At 36.8% G+C, this 23,695-nt stretch overlaps 1 protein-coding gene across 6 annotated transcripts in view; it reads left to right on the top strand.

Annotated features, from left to right (window-relative positions):
• The window catches only part of KLHL5 (kelch-like family member 5), a 60,274-nt gene extending 36,934 nt beyond the window's left edge, over nucleotides 1-23,340 (top strand). For 3 of the 6 annotated variants that reach the window (XR_774805.1, XR_774806.1, XR_774807.1), the window contains exons 5-12: nucleotides 7,657-7,869; nucleotides 11,925-12,111; nucleotides 13,019-13,243; nucleotides 13,538-13,700; nucleotides 17,573-17,785; nucleotides 19,673-19,844; nucleotides 20,435-21,359; nucleotides 21,963-22,004. Coding sequence is in view for 3 of the 6 variants with exons in the window: in XM_010574442.1 (XP_010572744.1) it covers nucleotides 7,657-7,869; nucleotides 11,925-12,111; nucleotides 13,019-13,243; nucleotides 13,538-13,700; nucleotides 17,573-17,785; nucleotides 19,673-19,844; nucleotides 20,435-20,527 (1,266 nt within the window). In the remaining 3 variants the exon portion in view is untranslated. Of the gene's footprint in view, nucleotides 1-7,656; nucleotides 7,870-11,924; nucleotides 12,112-13,018; nucleotides 13,244-13,537; nucleotides 13,701-17,572; nucleotides 17,786-19,672; nucleotides 19,845-20,434; nucleotides 21,378-21,962 lie in introns of those variants that run through there. The other 3 variants (XM_010574444.1, XM_010574443.1, XM_010574442.1) reach the window with 2 other exon arrangements.
• The last annotated feature ends 355 nt before the right edge of the window (nucleotides 23,341-23,695 follow it).

The following is a 23,695-nucleotide window of genomic DNA, read 5'->3' on the forward strand; positions in this document are numbered from 1 at the left end:
AGCTCTTTTTTTTTTTATATGATACACTGTTGTTAGTGAGTGGATCTCTGATGTATTTAAAATCATATGTATGCTGAAATTTACCAAAACAGGTCAATAAATAGTGTGCAGATTGTAACTTACATGTTTCTATTCTTGATCTTCATTATTGCTCAAACAAAAACAAGGAGACTGCAATTAGGTAGACAGATGAAACAGTAAAGATAAATGTTGCTTATGCCTTTGAGGAGTATTAGAATTAAAGTTGAGCAAGACAGTGATACAAAAAGTACACAAAAAGAGAACCTCCTTCCTCTGACCTATTTGTTCTTTTTCAGAATAAGTGTATATTTTGGTCTGTGCTATTGTCATGTCCCTTGTAAGTGGACAGCCAAGATCAGAATGGTAATAAATGTTAGACCAGTGCATCTTTAAAGATGAATGTTAGGGATTATAGGCTTACTATTTTGACTGGCAATTCGTGACTTGCAGTGGAAAGGGGCTGTGAACTTTCTAAAAGCCGTTCTTTTACAGCATCTATCTTTTTTTTTGTTCAGACCACAGGAAAATAGTTGTATACCTTTTGGCCATTGTTTGCGTCAGTGGCAAAGTTGCTTTTAAGGCTTTGACATGGATGAAATTTAAATTAGGTGGATTTTAAAAAAGCTATTTTCAAAACTAATTAGTTGTGCTAGATGGATTCTTCCCAAGGCCTCTTTTAATGTTGTTTAGTTCCAACAGAGACATGAAATTGAATTTTAGTAATAATGAGTAATAGAGAAGCAGCTTCTTTAGTTTGAAATGAATGTTGCTATGGAAACTGCATAGAAATGTATAGTCCAATTGAATCTTCAATTAAAATAAATCCCCAAGTAATTTCATTTGTTTAAAAGCTGTTTGAAAAAGGAAAATGTTCAACAGTAGTAAGTGCTAGCCACTTGATGCTCTTTCCATTAGGAAGTATTAGAGCATAAAGGTTAAGCGCACCTGTAGTACCTGGAAATTCTGTTTGTTAAAACAATGAACTATTTTTATGCTGCAGTGGGCAGCATAGAACAATGGAGGATTATACTGAGTATGGTATATACTTCTGGCTTTTCCGTGTAATTTTGGTTCTTTTAAAGCACTTGAAGTAGAAGGTAATGAATAGTATAAAATACTTAAAATTTAATTTATATACATTACTTTCTATGAGTTTTCCTTTGACAGAAAAAAAACAGATTGCCATATAGCTGTTTTTCTGCAATTAAAACAACTTCTTAGTTTTAAAGGTTTATATGACACATGCTACAATTTGATAATCATCTTACATGCTACATTAAAATAGTTCTTTACATGAAGACTAGAAATTCAGATTAATTGAGCATTTGGTTAAACTGAAGGACCAATCAGTAAGTTATCCCATAGGCCTACCTCTGCTAATAGACCTGCTCTGTCTAAATAATGTTCATTAGTGTCATTGGAAAGCATTAGCATGATTTTATGGCATGATTTTAATCACATAGTACAGTGTGATTTAAAAAAAAAAATTATTTGAATGCTGCGCTTCATATTAAAGATGTAAGTGTATGTTATGCTAAAACGACTTAAGTGTTGCATTACTTTATTGCTTACTGTGTTGACAGTTGATAAGTTGTTTTTTCAGAGGAGAATAATTTTTAAGGTTATCATCAAAACAGGTCAATTTTTGACATGGCAAACTAAAGCTTGAAAAATCCTCAGGATGCATGAAGTGAAACATGAAATAAACTGAAGTGATCAGTAGTGGATTTAATGCTGCATAAAGAGCAGCTCTGACTCTTATGCATCAGGGTTTTAAAGTACAGTTGACAGAATCATGAGATGTGTCTGGGTAAAGGTATCTTTTGTACAAAGGTTATCCTGTTTTGCTGTAGTTTATATATAGTAATGGGGTCATACAGTTATAAATTTAGGAATTTTATTAGGCTGGCTAGTAATGTATCTGTTCAATTCGTAAAGCCTTTTTGCACAAGATGCTTTCTGTGCATTTTTCTTGCTGTCTTCACAAAGTCAAAAGAAACACCCCTTTTGTCATCTTGTTTGTTTGAAACAGTTGATAGCATACCTTGAATGAAAACCGATAGCTCCTCTTCCACAAAAAAAGCAAACCAAAGGGAAGTTAATACTTTCAGATGAGGAAAAGCTAGCCTGTGTTATTTCCAGAACATGAAGTATCTATGGTGAGTAGTGAGGTGTTCTTAGGTGTCAGTAGCTTCTTTAATAGCTACATTTTAACTTTCTTAATTGCAACCAAAAAAGAAAAAGCAGACATTCTAAACATTATACATGATAGTGCCTGAGTCAACCCCTGTGTAGATAACTTTATAATCTTTGTTGCTCAGCTTCCCATGCTTAAAGCAGAGTGAAAAGCCACTTTGATTTTCATCAGAAGTCTTTGGAAGTACACGAGCAGTGATAATGCTACAAGATTCCAAAAAAAGCTAATCTTGGAGTTTGCATGATTTCTGAGCACAGCCAATGGCTGTTTATAGGAAGAAAAACTTAGAGGACATTGTCCCGCATGACATCCTTGTCTCTAAATTGGAGAGACATGGATTTGATGGATGGACCACTCAGTGGATAAGGCATTGGATGGTGATACTTAAAAGAGTTACTGTCAATGGCTCGATGTCTGAGTGGAGTGACAAGTGGCATTCCTCAGGGGTCAGTATTGGGACTTTTTAACATCTTTGTCGGCGACAGGGACAGTGGGATTGAGTGCAACCTCAGTAAGTTTGCTGATGACACCAAGCTGTGTGGTGCAGTCAGCAATGCAGGAGGGAAGGGATGCCATCCAGAGGGACCTTGACAGGCTTGAGAGGTGGGCCCGTGTGAACTTCATGCAGTTCAACAAGGCCAAGTGCAAGGTCCTGCACATGGGTCGGGCAATCCCAAGCACAAATACAGGCTGGGCGATGAGTGGATTAAGGAGAAGGACTTGGGGGTGTTAGCTGATGAGAAGCTCAACATGACCCGGCAATGTGTGTTTGCAGCCCAGAAAGGCAACTGTATCCTGGGCTGCATCAAAAGAAGTGTGGCCAGCAGGTCAAGGGAGGTGATTCTGCCCCTCTCCTCTGCTCTGGTGAGACCCCACCTGGAGTACTGTGTTCAGCTCTGGGGTCCTCAACATAAGAAAGACATGGACCTGTTGGAGTGGGTCCAGAGAAGGGCCATGAAAATGACCAGAGGGCTGAAACACCTCTCCTGTGAGGAAAGGCTGAGAGAGTTGGGGTTGTTCAGCCTGGAGAAGAGAAGGCTCCAGGGAGACCTTATTGCAGCCTTTCAGTACTTAAAGGGGGGTCCTAAGAAAGATAGGGACAGACTTTGTAGTAGGGCCTGTAGCGATAGGACAAGGGGTAACAGTTTTAAACTGAAAGAGGGTAGATTTAGATTGGACATAAGGAAGGAATACTCTGTGATGAGGGTGATGAGACGCTGGAACAGGTTGCCCAGAGAAGTTGTGGATGCCCTATCCCTGGAAGTGTTCAAGGTCAGGAACTTGGATGGGGCTTTGAGCAACCTGGTCTAGTGGAAGGTGTCCCTGCCCATAGCAGGGGAGTTGGAACTAGGTGATCTTTAAGGTCCCTTCAAACCCAAACCATTCTGTGATTCTACAGAGTGACAGGTTGAGGCCAAGCATAGAAGCTAGGAATTTTGCAGAAAAACAGATGTGGGACACTTAGACTTGCTTTGTCCTGCAAGGCAGGTGTTGGGTAACAAAAAAATCATTGCATTATGGAGTTTATGATTTGGGAGGAAGAATCAAAGAGGCATAATTTGTCTTTTTTCTTCCAACAGCCAGAACAGTTTGTTCTTTTGGTAGGGAGGAATATGAAAAGGGGAGAGATTTCAGTATTTTTTCCTCCACAAAGGGCCAGACCCAAAGACTGTCTTAGTGCCTAAAATAAGGATTTTATATTCTTGCACCTGAAATTGCAGTCCAAAATATCCTGCTCAGTAATCAACTAACTTGGAAAATACTCATTTACTTTTTTTCACTGGTGAAAACCCAAGATAATTCTGCCTTTCAAGTTTCCGAAGTTCTGCCTAGCACAATAGCTCAGTACTGCCTTGGCAAGACTAAATAGGTTTCTGCATAGTGCCCAGCCTGTTTTGGAATCCAGAAACTATGCAGAGGAGTCAAGCTACAATAGTTGTACTCTAAACAAACCCTGGCACCAAAAGCATTAGGTTGGTTTATCGCTTAATGCAGCAAAGCTGACTAAAAGTAAAGTAGCAGCTATCTGACATCTATCTGACTATTAATACCAGGAGGTCAGATAGCTCAGTTCTTAGTGAATTCATACCTCAGTTGACCAGCTGACTGAAGCAGCCAGTAGACAAAATTGCATTCCCTGTTCTCATTCAGATCCTGTGAGTCAAGCACCTCTTGCTTTTTGGCTGCTGAGGTTCAGAGTTTAAACAGAGCCCTGTGGTTAGAGCTGCCTGTTGGGCCACTTCAGTGTACTGTTCTTCTCAGCCTGCAGGTGTTCTGATCAAGGTTCTAATCCTTCTGACACAGTGTAGAGGGAGACTTAACCATCTCACTGGATCCCACTGTGGGGATTAAGTAGCACTTAGAAATAAGCATCATGATGTCTTATCTTTTATGTCCTCCTAATATTTTTTTGCTTTGTATCAACTCCAAGGCAGGCCTGTGGTTAAGAATATCAGTATTATTCACTCTGCAGTTGCTGACAGGTGAATTTAAGGTTATGATGTGAACGACCAATTCACAGCATTGAGCACAGGGACTGTGTGTCCCTGTTTTAGCTAATACCTAAACCTCAGGCTACTCAGTTGATAAAGCTTCCAAGCTCTTTGAGGAGCTAATTTTGGGGGTGGGAAATTATTTTTTTACTTTCAGGACCAGAAAGCAAGGGACTGAAACTGCAGACTGTTTGTTCTCTGAAATATCCTGTTCTTCCACAGAGAGTTCCCATAAGAAGAAGGAAAGAAAAGGCTAATGAGGAGGTTAAGAATGCTAGGAGATACACTGGCTCCTCCTTTTTGTCTTCAGAATCTCTGTCTGTAGAGGAAGAGGAATTGTCAGATTCTGATTATAAAAAACCCCAGACGTAGGCCAAAGAGTGGCTGTATTCCCAGTGGAATGCTTTGATACTATGCTCAAAAGGAGTCCCTGCTTTAAAAATAGAATGGGAGCAAGAGGAAGTTGAACTTGTTCCCATCAGAAAGCCATTGTCTGCAAGCAACAAGAAGGAAAATCAGGCTTTTTACACACAACAGCTGTTGAAGTGATGAAATACAGTTGGAAAAAAGCTTTCCAAAGAGGATCCCTGACTGACTTACGCAAGACCAGCTTGTCGTTGCCTTCAGAGACAAAGGAAACTTTCCATGCAGGTGCTTTCCCCTTGCTCTTCCTGTGATCCGGATAGACAATATGGAAAGTTTAAGGTAGTAAGTGTTGGCTTTTCTCTTTGTCAGTGCTCACTGCCTGTTTATTCAGCAAAACTAAAAGCACAGCTCCAGCTTGCATACTCTCTAGGACAGAGAATCAACCAAGAAACAGCAGTGGAAAAAATGAACACAGTGGAATTTTGTGAACTGCATGTTTAAACTCTGGAAATAATTTTGATGGTTTTTCAGCTTCAATTTTACTCCCAAGCATTTGATATCAGAGTAAAATAAATAACAGTGCATGTGTAGCGTTACTGAATATTGGTATGGTCCTTTCACTGTTTTTAATTCCTGTATTTGCTCATTTTCCTAACTTTCATTTTGTAATACAGGGAGTTAAACGAAATAAAGAGGAAAAGACAGTTCTATCTACCTTCTAATCTACTACAGTTTTCACTTGGAAGCACTACTTTTGTGTAGCCAATTGGATCTCTCTAGTAGGAAAGCTTTTCAGATATTAAATGTAAAATTTTCCTTTCCAAATTCTATCCAGGAAGGAATACAGTTAACAGATAACACTTTCAATTCTTTTCCTGATCTCAACTCCAGAGTTACCTATGGAGTGGAGTCACTTTGATCCTTCCCCTTAGGCATCTTGTAGCTATTTTACGTATGTGTGGCTTTCATGTGAGGTGGACTGGTTTACTCCTTATTAGTTTTTTCCTCTTTGCTCAGCATTCTTTAATTAGTTAATATTTTTGGAGTACTGAGGTTTGAAATGATTAGACTAAGCAATAAAAAGGAAGAAGTGTTACCTTTCTTGCTTTGTTGTCATGATGTCCTTTGCACATGCCATGCCAAACTGTACTGTGTGTTTTTGTTGCCATTTTATATGCTAAATTTGTACCTGTTTTGCAGTGCAGGTCCTGCTTCTGCTCCCAAGTTTCTCCCTGTTTTTTTGACCTAAAAATCCTATATTTTTTTTTCCAACATGTATATGCTTCTAATCCAGAGTTTTTTCATTAATGTGCAATTCTTTCTTTTTAAATTATTAAACAAGATATTAAGTAAGGCTAATTTTGATATTAGGCTCAGTTAGACTTCCCTGTCTGTAGATCTAATGCACTTTATCCTCCAGGTGTTTTGGAGGTACATGTGATGGCAGAGCAAAACCACCATCCTGTTGGCTAGCTGTGTAGCAATCAACAGTGTGTTTACTAAATTGATTGTGATACTGTTCTATTGTCATTAAGTTACTCTCAGTTTGGAGTATGAGGTTAACTGGGTTTTGAGCTACCAAAATATAAGAATATGTTGTGATTCATAGACTGCTTTTACTTTTCTTTCCTTTGCTGCCTTGTAAACATGTAAATGGGGAGAGAGGATAGATGTGATCTCACCCTTTTACATTACATTCAGTTTTCTCACTGTAAGTTCATAGTGCTGATTGTGTTTCTACATACTTTTCTGCTGTTTCTAAGTTCATGAGAATCCTTACAGAATATTCTGCAAGTCCTAGTGTTATGAGGTAGTAGGATATCAATATTGGAAATGTTACATATTGTGATATTCCTATTTTGAAGTAAGGATTTGTTGCTGAAAATGACAGGATGAAAGTTAGGAAATTGAATCCTATCAAAGTAAATATTGTTAATAAAGCAAGGTGTGTACAATATTGTGGATTCTTTGTATGTTTTGCTCCCCAGTCAATCAGATCAGCTGTGTAAAACCTATAAAATAGTAAAATAAACTTAAAATAATCCACTTAAAATCAACAATAAACTTGTTAGTGTTGTTTATTTCCTCTGAAAACTTAAGGCCATAGTTTAATCTGGCAGTAATGAAAACAGTTAGATGCGCCCAGTAGCTGTAGCATGTTGCGCTCTCTGCTTGACAAAGCATCTTACATTGTGTTCTACATTGTCAACAGGAACAAACTGCACCTTTTTTTTTTTTTTAACTATACTTCAGAAAGTATTTCTTCAATTTGCAGTGCCAAGATAGTAACCCCCACAACCCATTGCTCATTTCTGTCCATACACTTCCCCCTCAGTTGTTTCAGCACATTTGTGTGTGGGACTGAATGATACAGTTGGGGAAATGATCAGGGTCAAAATAACTCAGTACATTTTTATTTTACTTTTTTTTTTCCTCCCAAGTCAGTTCTTCTGTGGTATTTACTGGCACAACTGAGAGATGGGATGAAGGGAAGGAAAAGAGGGGGAAGACATAGTAGGAGTCCATAAAATGTCTTCAAAGTATGATGTCACCTGTATTAAAAATACTTTTCTTTTTCAGGAAAACTTCATGGAAGTAATTAGAAACCAGGAATTTCTATTATTGCCAGCCACTGAAATTGCAAAGCTTTTAGCAAGTGATGACATGAATATTCCTAATGAAGAAACTATACTGAATGCACTACTTACGTGGGTTCGACATGATTTGGAACAGAGAAGGAAAGATCTCAGTAAACTCCTGGCTTACATTAGACTGCCTCTGCTTGCTCCACAAGTAAATTGTTCAGTTCCTCTCTAGTTTATACCATGGTTACAGTGGGCGTAATATCTACAGCATCGATATATTGATAGTGACAAATCCTAAAAGCTTTAGGATTCTTAATGATTTGGATTCTTAGAGCTGCAAATAAAGACTTAGCATGTTGTATAGGCATGATAGTTTGTGTCTGTTTGTGAACTGCAGCATATTCTGATCTTAATCTGAGATCAGTCAGAACACAAGAAGGGGTAGAGCTGCTAGGAAAAAATCACTTCTGTTACCTAGAAAAATGCTTATCAAGGATATGTTTGTCACTAGAAGGTGTGTCCTTTTTAAATTTCTTCTTTATGGAACTTGCACAGTTTATTTGGATCATTACATTTCCTTCATATAATTATAGCTATCCTTGAGATTTAGGAAGTACAATTTGAATAAATTATTTGGAGTGATTTTTCTTCTATTAACTCTTGGTAAACCATCTTTGGGTACTTTTTTTTTTTACCAATCAATACTTTTTCTCCTTCTTGGACATTTACACACAATGTTGAGGAAGACTTGAGCTCAGTTTGTTCAAACTGTTGTGAATTCCAGTTTTCCTAGTCTTGTAGGAATGACCACTTTTGTTAGTGTCATGTGTAGCATTGTTTTAATTATCTGATAGCATGCATTTAAACTAGGTTTGATTTTCCACCCTGCCCCTTCCCCTTTTGTGCTGGCCTTCCTTGCTGAACCTTCATTAGTAATATTTAACACTTACTATACAGTCAAAGGATTTTGCTTTACAGTTTTCAGTTTGTTTAATGAGAATTATCTCTATTAAATGAAGAAAACAGGATTTTTATGGAACCCGAGTAATAAGTAGAATTCACTAACAGAACAAAAACCGAGTTCCATTCATTCATAGTGATAAATCACATACACAGCATTCTGTGTATTACTCTAATCTGGTATCCTCTTGCTGGATAGTAAGATTCACTAGCAAGCATTTTAGTGTTAATATTTCCATACTGATTATTATATATGTGAAATGGCAGGATTTTCTCAGTTGTGGCCTTGACTTTGTAATTCACTTTTTCTAGAAACATAATACAATGTAAGCCAGTTGACCTGGAGAAAATAATTCTTTCATTGAGTGTTTAATTAATTGCTAACTAAGTAACCACTGCTGTTTTCCTTAATTGACTGTAATTGAAACATCTTTAGAAACTGAAAGTACAGAATTTATCCCAGAAAATATGTACCAAAATCAAATTATGTCCACTCGGTAACTGATTAGGAAAATAGCAGCATGAAACACAAAAGCAATATCATATTTCATTTATTATTTTTACCTTTAAATTTTCATGTCTTCTCCATAGATATATTTCAACTACAATATTTTTCTTCAACAAATTAAAGTGTTAAAGCTGTGATTTTAATATGGCGACAATTAGTGCATTGAGTAAATTGGTTTGAAGTGCCCAGAACAGTCTTACTGTTTTCAGAATCATGTTTTGCTTCATGATCACATGGCATTAGGCAATCTGACAGCAAACATAACCTAATGAAAAGGTTTCCAATTTTACGGTTGAAGGGTTAAAGCTATTTGAAAGAAATGAAATTAGAAAATTGAACAACTTACTGAAATCAATAACGTTGCAAGCAGAGATGCAAAGAATATTAGGTTCATACACTTTAAAAAAAAAAAACAACTTGGGAAATACTGTGAAACTGTAGCACTGGAAGAAAAAATTCTAATGAATTGTCAATTTTATTGGTTGTGTTTTTATGCATCTCTTTGTACATAGCATTCTGTCATCTCTTTGGTTAATGCAAGCAGTGTCCTAAATATTTGTAAGTCTCTTTTTGCTCTTACAAAGGCTAAAGATGAATATTTGTCAGCTTCTTAAGCTGTAAGGTGGGAAGTATTCTATCTCTGATAAATTAACGAAAAAAATGATTAAGCAATTTCTGAGTTATAAGATGGTTCAGCTTCCTTTTAGACAGAATTCTTCGTACTTAAGTATCTGCGCTACCCTTCTCTTCATCAGGTTTCCAATGTCTATAATTTCATGCTAACACATCATTTGTAACTGCTCAGTTATAAATGCTTGTAGTACAAGGAGCTATGCAAATAATAAAACTTGGAAAAAATTGGTTTTCATTTAAGTAAGCCCATTCCAAGTTCTTTGAGTGAAGAATATTTACAGAAAATTGTAATACAGTAGATTTAGTTTCAAGAGCCTGCAGGTTTTTTGAGTACCAAACCAATCTTAGATGGTATTTCTTTTTAACTGAGATGAAGTTGCTTTCAGAGATTGAGACTCTGCTATGAGAAAAATCCAGGTTGGGCGAGTTAGAAACTGGAGAAAATGTAGGTCACATCTTGTTGCAAAACTCATATATACACACATGGTGTTGCTTCCAATATTAAATGTTGCTTGTCTATCAGAAAAGTATATTGGAGCTCTGAACTGGTCATGTTGTGTACAAGCCTTAATTTTCATGCATGCAACTATGACAACGTCCAATTTAGGACAGTAGTAATTAATTGATTTTTTTAATTATTTTTTATTATTTTTTTTAACTGTGTGCAATTTTATAGCGTTGCATGCTGGCAGTTAAAAGACGGCCTTTAGTTTACTATTTTATAATCAGAAAGTGTCCCTGTGAAGTGATACAAATGGTAAGTGGTGCTCTGAGTCACGAGAAGAAACAATGGGAAGTCCTGAAAGTAAAGAATGAAAATTAAGTTACCTCTGCTAATTTACATGAGAACGTTTTAATTTGCTATTTTAAATATAATCAGAACATCAGCCAATTACAGAAATACTGCAAAAGTCAGGCTCAGTTTTCTGAATAGTTGCTGGTGAAGAGCTTTGAAAGTTTTTGGGTTTTTTTGGGGGGGGTTTGTTTTTTTTTTAATTCTCTCTGTATGTTAATTATGTTTTCTGTCATAGTTTCTGTTGGTTGGCCTGATATAGAGATGTTCAGGCTTAGCAGCCTGTACTTAACCTGTGTTTCTTCTGGAACCGTAGATGTCATATTTGCCACTTTGCAGTCCTAAGGCAGCTCTAAGCCAGGGAGATGCACACCATATTATGCACAACTATTTTATAATGAGTCCCTTTAGTACTCCTGATTACTAATTTCACAGCCATTTTGTACCTGTTATTGGTTGGCTGTCAACAGCTCAACAATGATATCTCATTCTGGTTTCTGGACTTACATTTCTAATACTCACAAAGTGTTTGGATTTTGTGATTGCAGTTCAGAGGCATTTGCCTTTTTCTCATTGTTCTGACAGCTGTCCAGATTCCAATGGGGCACTTCACTTGCTTTTTTTTCTCTGTTACTCAGGCTATGTCTTGCAGCTCAGAAAAATGCCAGTTGTCTAGACTTCTAATAATTATAGTTGGGACACTCAACCTACTAATGTATTTTTCCTGCAGTCTGACAAACGTGGAGTACAAAAGACTCCAGAATCTTTAAACTTAACTTTTATTAGTAGTCTTTATTTAACTTGATATTATTTAAGTCATATTTAAAATTTAACACTTGTCAAATTTTGCTTGCATCCTTGATCTTAAATTTTTTAACAAAGTATTAATTGATATACTGTGATCGGGGTCACTGTCAGAGTGAGGAGTAGAATATGTATTAAAATATTCAGCCTGTGCCTGAAATAGCTTTTCCAGACCTCTGGGTTGAGTGGATTTGGGAGTAAGAGCATGAGGTTAAACTGATTTACATACCCAGACCCTGATTCCATTTCCTTGAACATACCTGTAGTGGTGCTGGAACACCAGATTTTATTTTCTTCCTTTGGACCATTAAACTTAAATCATCCATTAAGATCAGATAGCCTTCCTGGTTTTTTGTACTTAATAGCTTAGCTTAAAATGTGAATGTTTTGTTTATTACAAGTTTATCTTTACCATAGTGTTCTTTATATGACCATTTTGAAAATACATAGATTTTAAATCAGGCAGTGGAAGCCTTGAGATAAAATGTTTTCTTGTAATCTTTGTTTTTATTCTTCATGTGGTTTATATCAATACAGCTTGTTTAACTTTTTTTCTTCTTCACAGTTTCTGGCAGATATGGAAAATAATGCACTCTTTAGGGATGACATTGAATGTCAAAAACTCATTATGGAAGCAATGAAGTACCATCTGTTGCCAGAGAGACGACCTATGTTGCAAAGTCCTCGCACCAAACCTAGAAAATCTACAGTGGGTGTGTTGTTTGCAGTTGGAGGAATGGATGCAACAAAAGGTATTGGCTTATATAATGATTAGTTGATGAGCTGTTTTGGTTCTTTTTAAAAGAAACGTTTGGTAGATGTTTTTACAACATGTTAATTCTAGAATTCAAAGATTCTGCAGTATAGAACATGAAACGTCTTAAATGTACACAGTTTATTAGGTTAAAAAAAAACTATGTAGCTTTGATAATACTGTAAACATTCTAGAAGCTAGAGTTGTTATTGATTTGAAATTATCAAGGGAATATCTGATTTCTGAAGTGAAATGTTGAACTGAGTGAAAACTAATCTTTACTTACTTGAGTGGAAAAGGAAGAAAATGACAGGAAGGGCACAAAGGTGACCTGCACATGCATTAAAAAAAAAAAAAAAAAACAACAACCCCAAAATATGCTTTTTGACTAATTGTTAAATGGTTATGTTAGACTTACTTGGATTTCCTTTTTTATAGACACTTCTATACTGTTTAATGGTAGTTAGAAGGAATCTGGCAAGTTAGGAAAGTTATGGCAGAGAAAGTGTTTTCTTTTACTTGTTGTTTTAAAGTTAGCACTTTTAGTACTTCATGTCACATAGCTTCAGATTTTTTTTTCTAATATTACAAAACAGTTGATTTCAATATATAATTGCATTTCACAAGAGTTGTTTTATATTCCTAACATTTCTATTTCTAAAGGCTTGATTCTGCAAAGCAGTTAGAGATCCTGGTTTTTTGTCTTGAAAAGCACTGAGAAAGTCCATCTTTATAATGGTGCACTTAATTCCTGAGGAAATCAAAAAAGACTATTTGTATGCATAGAATTAAAAACATGCTGCAGGATGTCATGCTGTCTTGTGGGATCAACATACTGCTGAAATAAAAACGCTTAATAATTCAGACTTTTTTTTTTTTTATAACTTGCATATGTTGTCATTCAGGAGCTACAAGCATTGAAAAGTATGAACTTCGTACTAACATGTGGACTCCTGTTGCAAACATGAATGGACGAAGATTACAGTTTGGAGTTGCAGTCTTAGATGATAAATTGTATGTTGTTGGTGGCAGAGATGGACTGAAAACATTAAATACTGTGGAGTGCTACAACCCTAGAACAAAAACTTGGAGTGTAATGCCACCTATGTCCACTCATCGTCATGGTCTTGGTATGTAGTGTTCTGTGAAGGCTAAATGCATATTTTTAAAAGCTTACCTGTTTTAGGATAGGTCAAAAAACATTCAGAAATTAAGTTTAGGGGGGTGGAAACTTTGTTTTAATGCCAACTGCTTATTGAACGTCTTTTCTCCTTCAGACTATATCCAGCATTGGCTACCAAAAGGAATTTTCTTTTTATTTGTTTTTAAATATTTTGTTGTGCACCCTGGACTGTCACTAGGAAAATGTGATCTTTTTTCCCTTTTATCCAGAAATGATTGTTTTTCATATCTGTTTTTTTTAGGAGTAGCTGTATTGGAAGGTCCCATGTATGCTGTAGGAGGACATGATGGCTGGAGCTACCTGAATACAGTAGAAAGATGGGATCCACAGGCTCGTCAGTGGAACTTTGTAGCCAGTATGTCAACTCCAAGGAGCACTGTTGGTGTAGCAATATTAAATGGAAAGTATGTGAAGGCAACTTCTGTTTACTATCTCATTATTTTAATGTAATTACAGGACCATTCTAAATTACTATTAATAATTTATCTTGATAGATACCTGTTGATAGCTTTAAGAACAAAGTTTCTTCATTCACAGAAAAGATATTGTATTTGGTCAAGCAAGTTTCCCCACAGCATCACAGTGTCCCTCAGTATCGCTTATGAGACACCATCTCTATGGCCTAATAAGTAGTTACCATCTCTGTAATACAGAAAGGAGCAAATTGTTCTCTTTCACTGAGACTCCAGTGATTTCCTCTTACTGTGATAGTTTGAACAATCAACTTCCAAAATTACTGTGAAGTCATGGAGGAGTACTCATGTTATACTGCATTAACTCAGAACAGTAAGCTCTGGCAGAATGAATCTAATCTGGAGTGATATCTGAAATTTCTACCGTTGTTTTTCAGTGAAAATATGACTAATTCCTAATACAAAGCATATTCAGACAACTAGGTATTTTATGTTGCAGTCCCAGGAAATGGCTGGAAGTGACATCAAGTTGTTCCCTAATCCATTCTGCTACCCCAAACCTGAATCAATTATATCTAAAACACTCATAGCCAGAGTGATTTTGTTCTTAACTTCCAGTGGTAAAGTTTCTGTAACTTCCCTGAGGAATCTGCTTAACTACTAATACATCTGTGAAGTTGTCCTCATGTGAAGTCTTAAATACTTGTTGCTGATTTATATTATTATTGTTTGCACTATCCAAAGTGAACATGGAAAATGCATCTTTTCTTTACTATTTGCAACAGCCTTTCATATTTAAAGACACATGTCCCCTCAGTATTCTGTCATCAGGACTGAATAACTCCAGCTCCTTCAGTCTTTATTTGTAGGCCACAATTCCTAGACTTTGAATGATTTTCATTGATTTCATTTGGACTAAGTGTAATTGTTCTATAGCATCCCCAAATACAAGTAGTACTTGAATCAAGCTGTTATAAAAATAAAGATCAGTTGGAATCACAGAATCACAGAATAATTTGGATTGGAAGGGACCTCTAGAGTCATCTGATCCAACACCAACTCAAAGCAAGGCAAACCTTAAAGCTGGATCTAGTTTCAAAGTTAACTGAAGTAGCTCAGGTCACATCTGAGTTTTTAATATCTCCAAGGATGAAGATTCAATAGCCTCTCTGGTCAACCTGTGCTGATGTTTGACCACCATTGTACTGAACATTTTTCTTCTAATATCCAGTTGAAATTTCCCATGTTTGAACTTGCCTCTTGTTCTTCCTTCTTTCACTGCATACCTCTTGAGAATTATCTGTCTTCTATATAACCTCCCATTAGGTGAAGACAGCAGTAGATGCCTCGTTAGCTGTCTCAAGAATTCTTAAGACTGCACAAAGACAGTGCTTTTGGCCTCTCCTCATATGTCATGTGTTCTAGCTCCCTCATCGTCTTGGTGACCATCAGCTGGACTTGCTCCAGTATGGCAAGATCTTCCTTGTACTGAGCGCCCAAAGCTGGACACAGTATCCAGAAGCAGTCTTGTAGGTACTGAATAAAAGGGATCAGCTGTCGTTACTTCAAGGGCATACTGCTGACTCGTTGTCTGCCAGGGCTTCAAAGTCTATTTTTCCAAAGCTGCCTCCTCTCCTGTCAGCTCCCAGCTTGTACTATTGCATGGTAATATGCCATCCCAGGTACAGGACTTTGCATTTGCCTTTGCTGAACTTCACGAGATGACAGTTAGCCCATTTTTCCAGCCTGTCTAGGTCTCTCTGAGTAGCAACCAAGCCCTCCAGCATATCAGCAGCTGCCCTTAATTTGATATTATCAGTAAACTTACTAAGGCTGATTTCCATTACATCTTTCAGATAATTAAAGAAGACATTGAGCAGTATCAGCCACAGTATCAGCCTGGGAGGAACATCACTAGTAACCAGCTGCCAGATGGACTTCATACTGCTGATCATAGCCCTTTGAGCCCAGTAGTCCTTCCAGTTTTCCACCAGCCTTGTAGTGGGCTTATCCAAACCATGTTTTGCCAGGGTGACTACAGGAATACCATAGTAGACAAATCTAACCTGATTTGCTGAGTAGTATTGTGGTTGTGGCAGAATATTTACATTATCTTGACCACAAATTTTCACTTCCTGCTTATGTACTATCTGACATATCTCCCTTGAGCTGTTTGAATGTTGTAATAATTGTAAGGTAGCGAAAACAAAGGGTGCTGTGAGATGTGAAACAAGTCCAGGAATGAGTGGAAATGCTCACTGGGTGCAGGAAGGAGGGAAGAACTTGGAACAACCAGCAAGCAGAGTGCCTTGGACTGCCTTGGAACTGCGGTCTCAGATGCCAAAGTTAGGTCTGAAGCTTCCTATATATTCTGCAGAGCATCCCAGGTGTGGTGAAAAGCACCAGAATTACAGCCTCACATTTCTCTATTATTATAGAACATTCCTTAGGCTCTTAATGTAGGCAGCAACACTAGATGCCTATAGCTAAAAAACTTAAAAGTGCATGCAGCATTTCAGCTGTGGCAGCAGTAACTTCTGCACTTTCTAGTAATATCTATCTGTAACTCAATATATTTCAGACAATTTGCTCAAAACCTTCATACAGAGAAATTAATATATCTTTCTTCACATCCAAAATGTGAAATCACTGCATAAGTTATCAAAACTCTGTCATGTTTTGGTGGGAGGTAAGATGGGGGCCTTCATTTAAATACTATGTTGCGTAGAGGATTGATTTTTAGTCATGAACTTTTTGAAACTGCAACAGGATTTTTTAATATCCTTCAGTACATTCCTCACCTTAAACAAGTTGTGTTGTTAAACATGGGATCTTCCATGGAAATGTATTTTTTTTTAAAGGGTATTAAAATTATTACTGAGGACTACTAGGTCAACAATATCTACAAGCTGTTTCTATTTAAGTTTTTTGGTCAGTATATATAAAAAACCAAACAGCAGTGTTTCCTAAACTGAGGATACCTTGAATAGTGCTTCACAGTAACTGTTGTAAATTGTTCACACTATCATCATATACAGTATCTAATGTTTATTTGATTATTTAACTGTACTATAATCTGCCTTAGGCTATGAAAGCATTTCATTAACAATGTTTCAGGTGCTCTTTCAAACTGGACTTCTGATGAGTTGCTTCCTTTTTAGAATGGCTTCCGAGTTCCTACCTTTCCACATAATAGTGCTAGGCATTTCTGCTTTTAAGCATAGATTGCTCATAAACTCTGTGCATAAACTCTTTATCAGGTTTGATTATTTGATTAAAGATTCATCAATGATGGAGTGCTCCTAAAACCAATCTTTTCCTTCTAGCCTTTCCAAAAAGTTGAAATCCTTTGTTAACACCAAATGCTAGAAACCTCTTTGTTAGAACCAAGCAAACTAGGCCACCTAGTGGGTGTGAGGGACTTAAGGTAGCGCTGTCGTTCGTAAACTGCAGCCCAGGTCCAGAAAAATACTTGCGTGCCCAAGATGAGGCAGGGTAGTGTTGTTGCATGCACAGATCCACTACTGAATTTGTCCCTCTGACTGTGTTAGAAATGGGCCTTTGTCAAGTCACATAAGTAATTTTGAAAAGGTTAGCTACATGCATAGGTTGGAACATAAATGCTGTGTTATAGATACCAATTTTCTGTAAATTATTGTTATTATGCATTGATCATGACAATAGGAAAAGGTTGAAGCAAAATCTTATCATGAGTTTTTACAACAGAATATTCTATTGAAAGTTGAAAATCTCCTTCTGAACTTCCCTTTTTAACAAACTTGAAAGTCCTTTATACGTCACTGGAAACTTTTCTTGTTCAGACAGTATTTATTTACTTTTATTCTTTTTTTTTAACTTTGTAGGCTTTATGCAGTCGGTGGTCGAGATGGAAGTTCTTGTCTTAAGTCAGTAGAATGTTTTGATCCTCATACAAACAAATGGACCCTCTGTGCTCAGATGTCAAAAAGAAGAGGTGGTGTAGGTGTAACCACCTGGAATGGCTTCTTGTATGCAATAGGTGGTCATGATGCCCCAGCATCAAATTTAACATCCAGGCTGTCAGACTGCGTAGAAAGGTAATATCCTTAATACGTCTTTACATAAAGTTATTAATGAATGACTGTATTACAAATAGCAGAAGCACATGTGATCCATAAAATAATTAAAAATGACAGTAAATACTTCATAATGCACTGCATTAAGTCTTTGCTGTCAAGTATTTCTGAAATATGCTTTAATTCTCTTCCTTCTCCCCTGCCCCCCCCGCCCCAAATTGTAAAACTCTTCTTTCCTGTTATCTCCCAACGCTTACAGTGATTCTTCATCATCCATCTTCTCCTTCTACTAAATTTCTTTATGCTGGGAGATAAGACTTGCTCTCTACCAAAAAAAAGAAAAAACAAAATAAAACACCCCCTACCCCCTCCCCCCCAAAAAACCACCACAAAACAGAGCTGTAGTTTTCAAACTTTCAGTGTCCTAATAGACCCCAAAATACATAGTGTGGCCCGTACCACTTAACATACAGATGTTGCACTAAAAAGACCCTGGAAAGGTTTGCAGATAGGAAGCTACATCTTAGGAAATACCACATTTTTACAGGAATACAGATAATTAGAAGCCCAAGAGAAAGCAATAGGTCCATGTATTTTTTTCTGCATCAATATTCTCTGAAACAAAGTTACAGAACACAACTTTAAGAAATAGGAATCATTTTGTAACGCATTTTGTCCTCACTCTTTAAGTGAGATGAAATTGAGGACCATCAACCTCATGGAAATAGTTCCTTTAAAAAATTACCAGTTTCATAAAACCACACTAAGATTCTGAGTATTTGTTTACCACTATATTTTGGAATAAAAGTTGCTTTTCCCAGATAAATACATTGGTTTATAAATAAATATAAAATAACTTAAATTGAAAAGTAACTTCTATATGTAGCTCACTAATCACCCTCTTTTACTACATTATACTTCTATTTGCAGCATGTGCTTCAGGCAATATTTTTACAATACAGTTATGCTTGCATGCATTTCTGTAGTACTTTGACTAGAGAACTGCAGATAAAATTGTTAGAGCTCACTATATCTATGCTCTTCATGCAAGCAAATTAAAACTGGTATCTTCCAAACTTGCTTTTAGCAAGTGTGATCTTAGGATGGTTTCAGCCAAATAAGTATTTTCTTTGTATAGTTCTTTAGAGCCCTTCAGAGCTCTGTGATTATAGATGCTTACAGCAGAACTGATGTAATCTTAACATTGTCTCTTTCAGTCAGGTTAAAATATGTTCCTTGACATAGGAATAGCATGAACTCTCCTATGTATTTCTCAGTTTGACTTGTAAAGAATGTTGATATTATTCTAGAATCACATTTAATGTTTTTCATTAAACCATCTGTCTTTTCCTGTGCTGATGCTTCTGATGATACAGAGCTATGATTAAAGAAGTGCTGTAAATTGTCTTAAGGGTTTTGCATTTCCCCCAGAATTTTCACAAACTGATTTTGGGGTTGGTTGGGTTGGGTTTTTTTGTTGTTTTTTTTTTAATGGTAATCAAGTAATTCTCTTTAGTACCACACTCAGCTTTAACAGCCTGTGCTTTGACATGTAGTAGTTATCACTTAGAGCAAGCACTTGCTCTACTACAGTGTAGCAGTAGAACTGTTCCTGGAGCGGTACATTTAGACATACAATAAGAAATGTAGTAAGAGCAGCTGTATGTGTATGTATGTATGTATTATTATGTGGAAAGCAGCACAAAGTAGATACTTAGCTAGTACTGACTGTATTACCAGATGACTAAAGAAACATTTTCAAAGACAGTATTTGGGGGGAGAAAGTCCTTTGAAATTAACACCCAAATCTGTGCTGTCCTAATAATACCTGTTTTCTACTATCTTGAGAGCATCAATTCCAGTACATTTTTTTTTTAGTTTTAGAGCATAACACGAATTATCTTTCAGGTATGATCCAAAAACAGATATGTGGACTGCTGTGGCCTCTATGAGCATTAGCAGAGATGCAGTGGGAGTATGCCTTCTTGGTGACAAGTTGTATGCTGTTGGAGGATATGATGGTCAAACATACCTTAATACAGTGGAATCTTATGATCCCCAGACAAATGAATGGACACAGGTATAGTTTCTGATCAGACTATATACTACTATTTATCTTGTTATCTCAAGTGTGCCTCTTTCTGCAAGGAGAATTCAAATACTCTTCTAAGATGAGAAGCCTTATTAGGCTGTTATCTGTCTCTTTTTTTTTCTTTTTTTTTTTTCTGTCTACCATCTTGAGATGATTTATCTTGAATTGACATTTGTTAACTTCTAATAAACTGCCTTCTTTCTTTGGCAAGAGTATAGCTATTTTCTTTGACAATTTCAACTACTGTTAATAAAATGTATTGACATGTTCCCCAAACTGTCATAAAGGATTTTGTTTACATGACTTCCTATTCTGAAGATAAATGATAAATGTAGATTAGTTTTAGTTCTGATGTGTCCCTCAGCAAGTTTATCAATTTCTTCAAGGTTTTAGTCATCTTTTTGTAGATGATCCCTTCCTGATGTGAATGCTATGTGCAGTGTGTGCAACTTTCAGGAAGCTTTTTCCCATTTCTCTTTATGCAGCTCAAAAACAAAAAATTAAAAAAAAAATCTTCAATTCATGATCAGAAACTGTTACTGTCAATTCAAAGCTTGGTTACTTTTACTTTTTTATAGCTCCAGCAGTATGCCTCTCTGTGGGAAGAGCACACACAAGGACATCCTGGGCAGGCTGTTCTTTGGTATCTACTGCCATATGAGATACCCTAAAGCCTCTATATCTACAAAAGGCTGGCTGATACAGCACAGAATCTGTGGGAGACCAAGGCCCTCCTGGAGTCCAGTTGCAGGCCAGGATGAATGTCCAAGGTCATCTTAGAACAGCATTAGACACCAGTATTTAGGCAGCTGAATTCTCACCTCCTGAATATGCTATCCCAGTAATAGCCCCAAATTGCTAATTCAAAAAGAGAACTGAATTGCTCTCTGTAATAATCTTTGTAACAGAAAACTGAGCTGTTTCCCCCCACTTCATAGTGCTGCAAGATCTTAAAGCATAAGTCATCTAGGAGGCTCATCAGAGCTTGGGGCCTTCAGTGGCAGTACTGGTAATGACAGCCCATGGCATTATTTGTCCTGCTAAAGAAAAAAAAGTGTACCAGAGGAGAGAAACAGTGCTTCTGACTGTTACAACTAAATTAATTTCGCATGACGTCTAGGTGGTGACCATCTGTATGTACCTTTGTATCCTTAACCTTGACCCTCTGTATCTCACTGAATCCCATGATCCCAGTATATAGGACAGTTCTGAACCCATACTGGAGGGATTTGGAAGTGTCTGTGTACCTTCCTTCTGCCTTGTCATGTCAGCAGTCTGTCACCACTTCATCCACACAGAACTCAAAAGAGGGTAGTGGAATTTTCTCAGCTGAAGTTTGTCAGAGCCACAGACAGCTCAGGATAAGTCTGTTGTTTCTGGAGAAAAAAAGAAATAGGGGAGATGGCACAAACACCCTTTTTGGTCTCCAAGATAAGCTCTATAGCACTTAGTGTGCTATTCACACACATTCCAATACTATGAAGTTTAAAAGGGGAAGCTAAGGTGTTAGAAACTACCTTCCTCTTTTCAAGTACAACAGAATCTCAGCAGAAAAGGGTCTTGCTAGAAGCAACTTCTGCTTACAAAAAAGGTATAGAGACTGGGAAATTATTCTGATTTCAAGAACGCTTAATAGGATTTTATCAAATATTCAAGTAATAAGGAGTGGTTGCCCCTGTCATGTTTAGCATTTTCTGTTTGAGAGAAAAATGCATCCTTTTGCCAACTATTACTAAGTTGTCAGACTGTCTAGCTCAGGTGTCCAGTTTGTACCATAACAAAGGATTCTTTATCCTGTAATACCAAGTAATTGAAATTATCAAAAAGAAGTGTTTCATATTCTTGGGGTTTGCTATTCCTTCCTATCAAATAAAATATCTTCACCCTTTTGGTGGATTTGTATCCAAGTTTTGGACCAATTTGCTATTTTTTTTAAGTCACATTAACAGAGCATGGGTGATACTGTCACTCTGCTACAGCTATACAACTGTTATTACAAGCATTAATTAAACTGTCAGTTTTGGGGAAAAAAATACTTAAAGCTGACTGCATTTATCTCACGGATGTTGTTGGTTTTGGTTTTTTGTTTTATTTTTTTTCTTACAGGTTGCACCATTGTGCTTAGGAAGAGCTGGAGCATGTGTTGTGACTGTAAAACTGTAAATGATTTTTGCTGTGAAGGTGACATTCTTCTCCATAGACTCGGATTCAAGCAAACTACCAGTGCACCAATAAACACCAAGTGCAGGATATCTACAACGGCAAAGTGTTTGGTCTCAAGCTAACATGTACATGTATTCTTATGGACCAATATCAAGCACTTTTTAAAAAATCATCTTTGCTATCCATATGTTACAAGAATTCTGTTTGTAAGAAAATCAGCTGCAACCAGCCAGTTGCCAGCAGAGGACTTCTGTTTAGGAAGTGCTAAGAAATAAGTAAACTCATTAGTGAACTCACTATAATAATAAAATGTTACAGATCCAGGGCCTTGATGCCCCAAACATGCAAAGGAATGATGCTATAAATGGATATACTTCCACTGATATAATTGAATCTCTCTCTGGGTGAAACAAGTTATAGGATTTGACCCCCATATGTTTAATTTGCCTATAATAAACATGTTTGGCTGTAGGTATCTGAGCTATTAAAATGCAGGCTGACAAACCAATGCAAACCATTGTAAATGGTAGGTGTAATGCCTGCCTTGGAAATGAAGTTGTGTATTTGGTGAATCTTTTGCACTTTTATCATCATTCCTAGTTTAGCAAACTTTTTATTTAACCAAAGCCTTATTTTAAATATTGTCTTACTATGCTAACAGAAATCTGCTATTTAATAATTTCTGCCAGAGATTTTTGACATCCAGTGTGTTTTTTGGATTTTCAAAGTTTTTACGTGAGATGCAGAACATCGTACCTTTTTCTCTACTTTGGTTCTTATATTGACTTTGCTATTTTTAATGAAAAATCTATAAGCATGAGTTACTGGAAGAATTCTAAAGTGTGATTAAAAGTTAACCAATTTAAGTTTAATATTTGCACTTTGGAATTTTTTAAGCATTCCATTACATCTAGACTAATTACATTTTTACATGAGGCTTTGCACTAATTTGAAAAGTAATTTTATAAGCTGAAAATGAGACAATTGTCTATCTTTACAGTAAGATTACTTCAAAATGTAAAGGGGCCGATCCTGCAAGACGCTTAACTGCCACCACTTAAGCATGTTCAGCATCTTACAGGAGAGTTTACGTGTGCCTCACAGGATTATATCAAATTAGTTACCTTATTTAACAGTTGTTGAATTTTTTCAGATACTTTATAATTTGCCTTTCTTGAGCCCTATGCTGTTACACAGAATTGCTTTGAACGGTCTGAATGTTCTCGAAGAGTCTTTTTTTTATTTGCTTTTCTGTGCCTTGTTCCTTATGTTTCAAGAGCAGTAGGTAATACGTGCGTGTTTGTAATGGAAAATGCGGAGATGTGAGCTCGTTGAATGTTTTTCAGAAGTTTGAAGCGTCCGGCACCCAAAGTCTTTGTACATTTGTAATTTTAAATGTGTTGATGCTGTCGGTGAACTATTTATTGTTTTAAAAGAAATTACTAAGCGGTGAACCTTTGTGATGAAACCGGCAGTGTTCGCAATTGAATACAGCTGAACTTAAATGCAGTGGTGTTGCCTTAGCGCCTTTTCTTCTCTAGCTTGCGGTCCATTTCGTGTACCGGTATCCGCGACTTAGGAGGTCTCGTTAGGAAACGCTGTTTTTACCGCTCCTCCGGTGGGGCGGCCGGTTTTGGAAAAACTCCCTTTTCCTTGCAGCTCTTCCCCCCGCCCCG

This window comes from Haliaeetus leucocephalus, unplaced genomic scaffold (assembly GCF_000737465.1).
Source record: "Haliaeetus leucocephalus isolate CR32 unplaced genomic scaffold, Haliaeetus_leucocephalus-4.0 Scaffold439, whole genome shotgun sequence".
Classification (NCBI taxonomy): domain Eukaryota; kingdom Metazoa; phylum Chordata; class Aves; order Accipitriformes; family Accipitridae; genus Haliaeetus; species Haliaeetus leucocephalus.